This window comes from Notolepis coatsorum (genome assembly GCF_963971535.1).
Source record: "Notolepis coatsorum genome assembly, chromosome: 13".
In the NCBI taxonomy this organism is placed as follows: domain Eukaryota; kingdom Metazoa; phylum Chordata; class Actinopteri; order Aulopiformes; family Paralepididae; genus Notolepis; species Notolepis coatsorum.
Window position 1 is genome coordinate 112,359,362 of NC_140177.1, and position 12,414 is coordinate 112,371,775.

The window sequence follows — 12,414 nt, forward strand, 5'->3', positions numbered from 1 at the left end:
ACGGGTATAGGCAGTGAGGTGCAATGTACCGTATATATAGGCTTGCTCAAAGTGAGGTGGACAGCGCATGGTGCTGAAATGGGAAACACAAGTCCATGAAATAAAAACACCAGTTCAGTAAGTCATTCAAGCTTTATCTTTACTCATGACTGACGGCACCACACATGCATGTGAACAGTAATGCAATTAAAAACAATGCAAAAACAATGCAATTACACTAAACAAAAAGAGTGCTTGAAGAAGCTCCTGAAATGACAGCGCTATAGGTATTTGAATTACGAGACAGTCGGAAGTCCATTAGCTCCATTTCCAGTGCAGCCTCATCTAACAAGGTTAACTATCATAATCGATTGTCCCACTATATTCCTTTATCCGTAATTGATCAGTCTCCCCAGTTAGTAGCTAGATTAATATATTTAGCGGAAGTGTCAATAATCGATCGCGGGGGATTCCCCAATCTGGATGCGTCAGCCCCAGTCTCCTCCGTAGACCAGACCGTCTCATTTAACAAGATGAGGCTTGTTTGAGATTCAATAAGTATAATAATAAGTAAGACAACGGATAAGTTTAACGAATTCCATATAAATCGATAGTTTTAACATTAAACATTCAACATTAAACCGGTCCGTGGCCGTCCGATAGACTGTTGCACGCGCGTAATGTAGGATAGACCGATAGAGAGGCGCTTTATAATACAATGGAAAAAAGACAAAGGTATAATGTTCAGTGCATGTATATGTCGTTTACAGTTTATTATGCCACCTATGCAGCTCGTTTATTTTGACAGAGTTAAACATTTTTCACTATCATTATATTAAATTAGCCATTGTTTTTGGTTCTGGCCCGCCATTCAATGGCTTGGGGAAAAATTTGCCCGCGGCCAAACCTAATTGCCAACCCCTGCCATAGCCCATGTGCTGCACACGGCACCATCAAGATTCAAGATTGTTTATTGTCATATGCACAGTTAAACAGACAGTTTGCCATACAATGAAAATCTTACTTTGCTAGTCCACCCTTCACACCTGGACAAGAGGCAGGGGAACTATGTGAGAATGCTATTTATTGACTACAGCTCAGCATTAAATTCCATATTCCCCTCCAAGCTCGTCGTCAAGCTCCTGGGCTTGAACTACGACCTCTGCCAGTGGGTCTTGGACTTCCTGACAGGAAGACTCCAAGTGGTGAGAGCAGGTAACTGCACCTGTTCATCCATCACTCTCACCACAGGTGCCACCCAGGGCTGTGTTCTGAACCCCCTCCTCTACTCGCTTTAAATGCACGTCTGTGTGGCAAAGCACAGTACCTTGGAGTCCACATATCCGAGGACTTGACATGGACCACACACATTGACAGTGTAGTGAAGAAGGCATGGCAGCTCCTTTACTTCCTTAAGCCCCTAAGGAAGTTCAAAGTGAGTCAGAAGATCCTTAAGAACTTCTACTCATGCACAATAGAGAGCATCCTGGTTTGGGAATAGCACTGCCCACGACCGCAGCAGACTGCAGAGAGTGGCCCGATCAGCCTAACGCACAATTGGAGGTGGGCTTCCCACTATCCAGGACATTTACACCAAGCGTTGCAGGGCCAAGGCTAAGAGAATAGCCAAAGACTAGTCACCCAAACAACTGCCTCTTTGCACTGCTGCGGTCAGGCAAGCGCTACCGGAGTCTCATGGCCAGTACAGAGAGACTCAAGAAGGAGCTTCCTTCTATCCCCAGGCCATCAGGATCCTCAATGGCTCTATGTAACATCAACCCATCCATCTACACTCATTGCACACACATCCACATGCACACACTCACTTTAAACAAACACTCACCTTAACACTCACTTTAGACACTTTAAACACTTTAACAATCATATTTACCTATTTATTAAAGATATTTGCACTACATCCATTTAGTTTGTATACTGTATTGTATAGTGTTGGGACTTATTCCTCTTTTACTTACTTTTTTTTTTTTACTGTATGAAGCACATTCTCAGGGGCTCATACAGAACCAAGCATTTCACTGTAATGTACATGTACTTTATACGACAAATAAAAGCAAACTTGAACTTGTATGTTCTCTGTTTGCAGCTGAGCATGTATCGGGGACAACTCCATGCAGCCTCAGGATTCCTCCATTCGGCCATAGCCCTGGCCCACCAGAGCCACAACACAAAAGCCATCATCTACACCTACAGCCTGGTAAAACAACTCAATCCATCAATTACAGTAAGACATTATCAAGCCTTTTAAGCGGATAGTGCTGTGAACCACAAAATAACGGCACTGCACCATCTCTCTGGGGTCTACAGATGGCGAACCTGGCCTATGTACAAGGTCAACTGGACAATGTGAGTATGAGAGGAGCAGTTCAAACTACTGAACACGTCTGTTAGGGTTGCATTCTGGCTTCCTCATATGTTCTGGGGATGTTAGAGTTGGTTGTGTTTTCTTTTGTTTTTCCCAGCTTAAAGGGGCATTTCACATATTCTTAACCTGAATGCTATCGCTCTGTTGTGATGAGGACATTTCATAAATGGAAGTAAAATATATCGACATTATTTCCTCAACTAGTTCTCAAACTGTCCTCAAGTTGGGCTTACTACAATTTAAAATATCTGAGGAAATAGTGTCTGCAGTTCACTAGAGGTCTGCTCTCCTCCGCATGACATCAGTTCACTAGAGGTCTGCTCTCCTCCAGGTGACATCAGTTCACTAGAGGTCTGCTCTCCTCCAGGTGACATCAGTTCACTAGAGGTCTGCTCTCCTCCGCATGACATCAGTTCACTAGAGGTCTGCTCTCCTCCAGGTGACATCAGTTCACTAGAGGTCTGCTCTCCGCATGACATCAGTTCACTAGAGGTCTGCTCTCCTCCAGGTGACATCAGTTCACTAGACTACTAGAGGTCAGCTTTCCTCCAGGTGACATCAGTTCACTAGAGGTCTGCTCTCCTCCAGGTGACATCAGTTCACTAGAGGTCTGCTTTCCTCCAGGTGACATCAGTTCACTAGAGGTCTGCTTTCCTCCAGGTGACATCAGTTCACTAGAGGTCTGCTCTCCTCCGCATGACATCAGTTCACTAGAGGTCTGCTCTCCTCCAGGTGACATCAGTTCATTAGAGGTCTGCTTTCCTCCAGGTGACATCAGTTCACTAGAGGTCTGCTTTCCTCCAGGTGACATCAGTTCACTAGAGGTCTGCTCTCCTCCGCATGACATCAGTTCACTAGAGGTCTGCTCTCCTCCAGGTGACATCAGTTCATTAGAGGTCTGCTTTCCTCCAGGTGACATCAGTTCACTAGAGGTCTGTTCTCCTCCAGGTGACATGATCTGGCATGGTTTCCTGGGGGGGGAGGGGCGACGCATTGGTTACATTTTATGAATGATTATTACAGCTGCATGTCTGACTTGAACAAGTTCTCTTCCCTCCCTCTTGGCTCTGGTGGGACATTGGTGACCTATTTTCTTCTCCTCTCAGGCAGAGAAACTCTTCAAAGCAGCAATGAGCTTTATGCTGTCTGGAGGAACGCCACAGGTTGTCTTTGTGTGTGTGTGTGTGTGTGTGTGTGTGGTGTTAGCAATGTAGCTGAATGTTGTTTGAAGACTAAATTGCATTTATTAAAGCAGTGAAAATGATGATCTACATGTATAGTATACAGTAGATGGATTTGTCCATTATTGATTCGGTTCTCCCTTTTCCTCTGTTTTTAAAGGATGACAATGGAGTAATTGAAATCTCTCTGAAACTTGCCACTATATATGCTGGCCAGGACAAGTAAGTAGACACACATCTTCACTTAATGCATCTGTTGATATAGAATACATTAAAATTCATAGTTTTGCAGTGAGGTTTGGTTGTAGAGAAATTTGACCATTGCAACAACCACCAAACATTTACATCTCATTTAGTCGAGCCTCAGACGAATATATCAGTTCTTAGTCAGTACTACAGACTGTGCAGATACTGTATCTCTGTTGTCCGAAGTCTGGATTTCAGGATTCACTGTATCAAAATTATGTTATACTAGGGTCATTTAACCAAAAAAGAAAAAAATTAAAACGGTTAAGATATTCCTTTATTGATCCCCTTGGGGAAATTCAGGCAGCATGGGGGAGGGGGAGGGGGAGGGGAGGTACAGGTAGTAGAAGACATGATACATGTCATAGAATTATAGTACAGTGGAGAAGTAAACATTTTATAAATATAGGCAGTGCAAACAATATAACAATATAATTAACTCTGGGCATGCGCATAATGGGCAAGTAGGCAGTGTAAAAAGGTCAAGGTGCAAGATATATTTGCCTTACAATATATATATAATCTAATATCTAATCTAATATATATAATAAAAAAAATGCTAAATATATGCTCTGATGAAGTAAGTATACAGTATACACATAAGGTGCAGTATGCTAATCTAATATATATAATCTAAAAAACGAAATGCTAAATATATGCTCTGATGAAGTAGTATACACATAAGGTGCAGTATGTGTGCCGTGATATACTTCATACCAGGGTTAGAAATTAACTTTTTTTTTCAAGGGCTTTTTTTGCCCCCCTTAATTGATTTTCGGGGGCTTTTTTTTGTATTTCGGGGGCACTGAATTTTTATGATAAACGGTAGGGGTGGGACGGTTCACAAAATGGACGGTTTGGTTCGTATCACGATTTTGGGGTCACGGTTTTCAGTTCGATATACGTAAATTTTTATTAAAAAAAAATGTAACACTCAAATCTAAACATGCTTCTCATTTATTAAAAATAAAATAAAAGGTTTACAGTGTTTACAGCCTTAAATAATGTTTGGCACACAAAGACCGAACTGACTGAAAAATATAGGCTACATTTGTCAAAGTATTAACTTAGTGCAAACAAACAATATGCTCAGCCAGCACTAGACTTTCCTTTCTTTAATATAAACACACAAAAACAATGTCAACCATGTTTAAATTCCCTGATTGTCAGTTCTTAATGGAAAGATTCGTTTTCTGCTTGAAATTATTATGTTTCTGTCTACATTTATTTAGACTAACATTATTTAAATATTGAGTGCAACTGTGGTGGATTACGTAATTCGGTGAGTTGGAACTATCTATGGGTTGGCGCGGGTCCCCACGGACATTTTAGCGTGTGGCACCTTCAGCTCCGGTAACGTTAGGAGGAGTTCATAACATCAACATGCAGTGGGACAGCGGTAATAGTCCCGGTTGGAGTTAGTAAAACACAGTTGTATGTTAGCCTTCTTGGATGTTGAATAAACGCCTATCATTGTCTTTAAACACCCCGCCTCTCAGACTCCCATTTCCTCCTCTGCTACAGTAGCTAGTAGTAGCTACGGTGACATTTCATTGACTGTACAGTATTAGCTTGCGGGCTGCGTCGGGCTACCATAGTTAAAACGTGCGTTGTTTTGTACAAACTGCTAACGCTATGGCAAGATGTGTGTATGCCTATGTAATGTTAATGGCTATGTTTTTAAAGTCGTAATGAAGATTGATTTATATTGTGCGTGCCATTTTTACACAAACTGACTAGCACCTGGCTGCAGCTGGACCCTATTGGGCTGCAGTGCTGCTGCTGCCTGCAGCCAGTGCAGAACACCGGCTCCGCCAAATTAATTTTTTTATTTGCGCGTCATCTGAACCGTACGATACACAGACGCTCCATTACCGGATAAATATATATAATTAGTAAACTGTCGGGGGCATTAAGTGCCCCCCTTAACTGATTTTCGAGGGCATTTTGTCCATTTTCAAGAGCATTATGCCCCAAGCCCCTGTTAATTTCGAACCCTGCTTCATACGTTATATTGGGGGGAAGGCAGGAAGCCAGCCCTGTAAAAATATTACTGTATGACTGAAGACATCATGTTGAGGTTGTGAATCCTGAAATCCAGACTTGGGGAAATATCTGTCCGTAGTACCAACAACTATTATGTTCACCTTGTTGTTGTTTCACTGTGTTGCCTTCCATTAATGCCTTTACTGCCCTTTTGAAGGACTGAGTTGGCAGAGCATGGATATCGGTTCTGCATGGAATCTCTGGAAGCCAAGCTGGAGAAGTTTAAAGAACCTCCAGCCGAGGAAGAATCAGGTAGTGTCATCTGTTCTGGTCTAAAGCAGCGGTTCTCAAACTACGGGGTTGCGACCCAAAGTGGGATTGCGGGTAGGTGACAGTGGGGTTGCGCATTGGCAAAAAAAGAAAAGAAAAAAAAATGCAAGAGAAAAACCGATGAGCCCCTTCATCAACGAAGGCCGACACACAGTTATCCAATATACATCTCACTACATCCTGCACATGTATAAACGTGGAGGCCACGTCTGGTCTTTTGTGAGTACTCCGATATCTGTGTACTCAGATATTTGTGATCGGATCCACTCGCAATGGATAGGTTTGTTGTCAGAAGCGGTACCGGTTGGCCGTGTGTTCCAAATGCTGGCAAAAGAAAGGCGGAATCTATAGGAGTAGTACCGGTAGTAAATTACAGCGGCACTTGAAAACTAGACCTACTGAATTTAAAATGGAACCGCTAGCTTTATTTCAGAAAGAAAAAATTTGGAGCTTCATTTAAGTGTAGGGTCGCCAGCCAAAAAAAATCCTAAATAAAATGGGGTTGTGGTATAAGGAAGTTTGAGAACCCCTGGTCTAAAGTAACCACTCCACCTCTTTTGTTGGATCTCTTTAACACTTTGAGTGCCAGCGATGTCGGTATGTCATGCCCCCCGTTGAGTGCCGACGGCGCGAATTGTCGTTTTTTTTATATTAGCGATCTGAATTCATATTTCATCAACCGAGTCTCCCGTTGGTACAGCAGCCCCTCTAGGAGCTCCGATGGGAAAATACCGCCCCCTATCGTCTATCCCTGTGTAACTGCAGGCCATCCGATTACACTGGTGGATCTGTGGGGGGGAGCCTACTGGCTCCACTATGCTGGCGAGGCATCTGATGAAGAGGGAAGTGATCGCGAGATGGAAAGCAGCCTGGAATATATATTTACAGCAGCCAATAATCAATCAATAAACGCGATCGATATTTGGAATGGCGATCAGGAATTGGAATAATCTTTTTGGAAAACATCTGATCTAAGGTAAGGAGTCTATGTTACCAGTTTTAGGATAATCAGAGCTGTTTTCACTGAGATAACAGCATGTCCCGTATGTGTATATGTGTGTGTGTGTGTGCTGTTGAGGAAATAAGATAATCGATTTCTCAGCTCGCTTCTATAGCGTGCATAAGTACACATATACTATCGATAATCTAGCGTTTATTTTAAAACGATTCATAAATAGGCCGACAAATGACAACGTGTCTAGTGTATTCGAGAATATTCCAATAAATGCCGTTTATGACGGAATCTTTCTATTTTCCTAAAGTTTTCGAGAAAACGATAGCTTTTCGAAATGCTATAAAAAGGATATGAACCGATTTTAAAAAAGAAAAAATAATCCGTTTCGACAATGTTGACTGCAAACAAGTCATTGATAAGCAACGGGCAGATTAGACACATAATTTAAAACATAGATTATGCGTTTTTAACGCTATCATTGAAGTGGGTGGCTGCGTTCAAGGGGGTAAAAAGGAAAACACGGCCGGCACTGAAAGTGTTAAGGCTCCCACAGAGTCGGGCGTACTGTGAGCAGACTGGACTCCGTGCGACATGTCCACAGTCGTTTGAGGTTTCATAGTCGAGCATACCACCACGTACCAATTTCCTACATTTCTCGTGCCAGTTTACTACATTTCCCACAATCCTTGCGCGCTGTTTACACTTTGTCATGGCGTCATCCACCGATAAAGAGTCAAAATAAAGAGTCTAGTTTATCTCCGTTTCCAAGATTTTATTTTTTTTATTTTTTTATTTTTTTCCCTCCTTTTTCCGATTTTCTCCCATCCCACTGTTAGTTGTTATGCCAATTCCAAACCCCCTTCCTGGTTGTTGCGCACTCCCCCCTACTGTTGGTCCGAGAGACCGGAGACTGTCACATGCTTTCCTCCGACGCATGTGCAGCCAGCCGGCAGCCAGCCTGACAGCGCAGATTCTCACCGGGAGAGTGTAACGTGTGGAAGGTCACACTACCTCCCTCCAGATCCTACCCTCGCTGTGCAGGTGCCCCGATCGAACTGTAGGGGTCGCTGTCCACAACGCCCAGGACCCATCCCATCAGCTTTCCCACCCCTAACACTGCCAATTGTGTTAGTATAAACGACCAGCCAAGCTGATAGCAACGCTGAGAGCTGGATTCGAACCCAGTGTCTCCAGCGTTGATGGCGAGCGCCTTGCCCACTACACCACCTAGCCGCCCCTCCAAGATTTTTTAATAAAACTGGCAGTTTTACACACAAATACATGGTCCAAATGTATATGAATTGGAATGGATAACGATTAGCGATGGTAAAACTAAATTTAGCACCTTTGTACAGAAACTGCAGCTCAAAGTGCTTCACAACAGAAAAAAGACAGGCATAAAATAAGCACATAAAGTGCAGACATATAAAATCTAAATAGTTTACATTAGGATCTACCATCCGAACAGGCCACCTTGTTTATGGTTTGATTCAGTTTTAAATAGACAATAATAAAAAGTGTAAGATAAAATAGACAGAGTAAAATAGTGCAATAGTGCAGTGCAATACAATTGTAGAATAGATAAAAAAATATATATATATTTTACAGTGCAATAAAATAGTTCTGGATTACTGTTCAACAGTTCAAAGTCGTCTTTACCTTCTCTGTTTGGTATCCACAGTTTAAAACTTGACAGTCTTCCATCCTGTTTTATACCCACTTTGACCCTTTGAACCTCCCACCCAGGGCAAACCTCCCTCTCAGGGCGCAGTTCCCTCGGTGCAGTTCTAGGCCTGGGTCCTACACAGTTTTAAAGCCCGACAGTCTCTTGTTTGATACCCACACAGTTTAATACCTGACAGTTTTGAACCTGTAATAAAAAGCAATAGACAGACTTCGGGTTATTGAGAAGCGCTATATAAATTAAATGAATTATTATTATTATTATTATTATTATTATTATTATTATTATTATTATTATTATTATTATTATTATTATTATTATTATTATTATTATTATTATTATTATTATTATTATTATTATTATTATTATTATTATTATTATTAAAATAATTCAGTGCAATAATAGAATAGATAGTAAAATTAAATAGATAGTAAAATTAATTATGCAATAGAATGGACAGAGTAAAATAGTGCTACAGTACAATCAACAGCGGGTTGTGCCAAAATGCCAAATTATGTACATTATCAATCAATGATAATGAGTTTAACAAGCTTAACATAACAGTATTACGCAACATTTTCACACGTCAAAGTGGAAATTAAAAGATTTCGTTTTCTGGCACATTTGTTCGTTAGGAGTTAAAATGTTGTCCAATAAGTTGACCTGCACGCTTCTTCAGCCCTTTAGTTACTCCTTAATTATAATAAACCCATTAGTTATTAGTTTCATTAAGATACAATTCTCATTTAGCCTGATTTAGCCTGGTTCCAATTTTTCTTTTTCCGCCTCACCATTTTTTGCCAGAGGAGCTCAGGGAGGGTCTCAGGAAGGAGACACGTCTGCTGCTGGGCCTGTGTCTGGACTCCCACGCTCGCTACATGGCCTCCACGAAACACCTGAAACAGGCCACCATAGACTATCAGAATGCTCTTCAGATCTGCCACGAGGAGCAAGGAGAAATGCACCCTCAGGTACCTGGATCGACGTCACACCTCGTACAGTCATGGGTCATTTGGGCACGGCATCGATATGACATGGTGCTGCTGTTGCCTTTCAGACACTGGTACTGATGAGCGACCTGGCCACCATCTTGGATCTGCAGGGGCGCCATGAAGAGGCCTTGCCGATAGTGAAGAAGGCTGTGGCGCTGAGCCGAGTCGCCGGGCACCCCGACCAGCATGTCCTGCTGGGCAACATGGCAGGCATCCTCTTGCACCAAGGTATGGAGGAGATATAGGGAGGAAGGGGTGGATGGGGGGGTGGGTTGGCAACTTGGGGCAAGAATTTTGGCAGTCAAATAAATCACTGACTGTTTCTTTAAATTGTGACTATACATTTTAAGTGTTGTAGTGGCTACTGGGACATAATTCACGGCATCCTAGCCTTATGTGGTGTTTACTACATCTCCCGTGATCCTTAGCGGGGGATGACGTAGTTAAAGTGAGACGAATGAAAGATTAATGGCAGTGTTGTTGTGCGACAGTAGAGTGCGTATTAAAATAGTATTTTTGCATCGGAACACGACTCCGTTTTCACTATTATTACTGCATTCCTACATTGGTGACCCTGACGTTTCTCTTGGACGTATTTCGGAGATTACATTGAACATGTCTACTGAACAACAAAACGCGGATCGCAGATCTTTGAACGCCGTTTCACTCAAACTGCCGGAGTTTTGGGAGCGGAGCGCCAACGCTTGGTTTGCACAGGCTGAAGCCCAATTCGCTCTCAGGGACATTACCGCGGACGCCACAAAGTACTACTATGTGGTAGCAGCCCTGACGAACTCAACTGCGGCGAGAGTGGTGAGTTTGCTGGAAAACCCACCTACACATGACAAATATGTTGCTATAAAAACACACCTGAAGGAGGCTTTCGGTCTGTCTGAATCTGACCGTGCTCGCCAGCTTCTCTCTCTACCTGGATTGGGTGACTCAAAGCCCTCTGAACTGATGGATCACATGTTAGCTCTGCTGGGTGACCATGGGCCATGTTTTCTATTTAAGGAGCTTTTCTTGCAACAGCTACCAGACTATGTGCGTTTACCTATGGCTAATTCCATCCAAACTGACTTTCGCCAGCTAGCTAGAGAAGCAGATGTATTTTTCTCAGCTGGGAAGAGGTGTGTGGCAGCATCCATAGGCGCCCACTTAATGGAGCAGAAGATGCGGGTGCTCTAGGACTATTGAACTTGGGGGAGCAAGCTTGTCTTTTTGCTCCCTCACTTTTTGATCATATCATATGATATAAATATCCCCCCCCAATTTATAAATCTTATCGAACCATAACTACGTAATTTCAATCAAATTAATAATACGCAATGACACTTAATAGCAAGTTTTTAAGTTTCCAAAGATTGTGTGACCCCCCCACTTTAATGGTTTGATCCAGTGCCCACGGGCGTTTGTCGGCATGACGTATACGACATGTTGGGGGAGGCGGCTTTTTCGAACCTTTTTCGAAATTCAGGCTGGATATTGGATAACATTGTGACTCGTGAGGATTATTCTTCGGCGTTTACATTAAAATGGAGCAAATCATCACGTAAGTCGAACACTGTGACTGTATACTAAATGCGCAAACAGATTGAAACTGAATATTTCTCGTATGGTGAGCCTCGGCGCTGAACTGAGTGAATCCAGAGATACGGGATGGTGCGCACTGCGCAGGCGCTGTGATCACCCAACGACGGAAATAATGCCGCTTTGAGCAGTTTATAAAAAAAATATAAAAAATATTTATTAGCAACGCCGAGCTTTCAAACCATCCCGTATCTCTGTGCGAACCCCTCGTGCAACTCTGAGCACCTTTGTAATGTCTCTGTGATACTTGTATAACGAACGGTTCGGCCAGAACCAGTCCTTCATGGTAAATCTAGGTTGGTTTCCCATTGAGGAGCAAGTGACTGTGGATTCACTCGGTGCAGCACAGACCCTGATGTAAACAAGACAAACGTCTTTCTCTGGTCTGCATCCCCTTAACAATTGTGTGTATTGAGCCGTACTGTATTTTACCCATTCTGCAATCTGTTAAATAAAGTTTTCATTCATTCAGCCGCCGCGCTCACTGGGGCTATTGATAGCGTCAATTAGTTGTTGTTGTTACTTGTTGTTGGTGCGGCGGATGTGAACGGGGCTGGAGGGGCTTTGGGAGGATGGGAAAGTTATTATTATTATTATTATTATAATAGTAATTGGCTATCATACGTGCCTAGCTAGCGTTAGCTAAAAGAGCCCTCGCAGTGAAGTTATTATAGCTATCATACTGCAATATAAACTGAGTTTTATAGTGAAAAGAGCAGCTTTATTTTGGTCAAGATTGAAGGCTCTATATTGCAGGAAATTGCACATACAGGTGTTCATTAAATGTAAAAAAATCTGCCGTGGAGGGGGTCGTGCCGGACCCCCTCCAAACCACCCCTTGCAAAAAAAAAAAAAAAATAAATAAAAAAAAAAGAATAAAAAAAATACTTGCACCCCCACTTTCAACTATAACTAGGCGGCCATGGCAGCATCAGCCTACACCGTTGATGAGCAGGGGTTCCAGCCACTCTCTATCTCTGCCGCGGCTATGCCCCGCCGGGTGAGGCCGTCGGGGTTGTGTTTTTACCATGCAAAGTTGGGGAACAAAGCTAAAAAGTGTGTGCCACCTTGTAACTACGGTGGGTCAG

At 42.6% G+C, this 12,414-nt stretch overlaps 1 protein-coding gene across 3 annotated transcripts in view; it reads left to right on the top strand.

The window, feature by feature from the left end:
• The window catches only part of ttc19 (tetratricopeptide repeat domain 19), a 34,429-nt gene that overhangs the window by 8,232 nt on the left and 13,783 nt on the right, over nt 1-12,414 (top strand). For 2 of the 3 annotated variants that reach the window (XM_084327896.1, XM_084327898.1), the window contains 7 exons: nt 2,084-2,194; nt 2,305-2,343; nt 3,469-3,525; nt 3,704-3,765; nt 5,993-6,087; nt 9,549-9,715; nt 9,802-9,964. In XM_084327896.1, coding sequence (XP_084184022.1) covers nt 2,084-2,194; nt 2,305-2,343; nt 3,469-3,525; nt 3,704-3,765; nt 5,993-6,087; nt 9,549-9,715; nt 9,802-9,964 — 694 coding nt within the window. The remainder of the gene's footprint in view (nt 1-2,083; nt 2,195-2,304; nt 2,344-3,468; nt 3,526-3,703; nt 3,766-5,992; nt 6,088-9,548; nt 9,716-9,801; nt 9,965-12,414) is intronic. The other variant, XM_084327897.1, reaches the window with a different exon arrangement.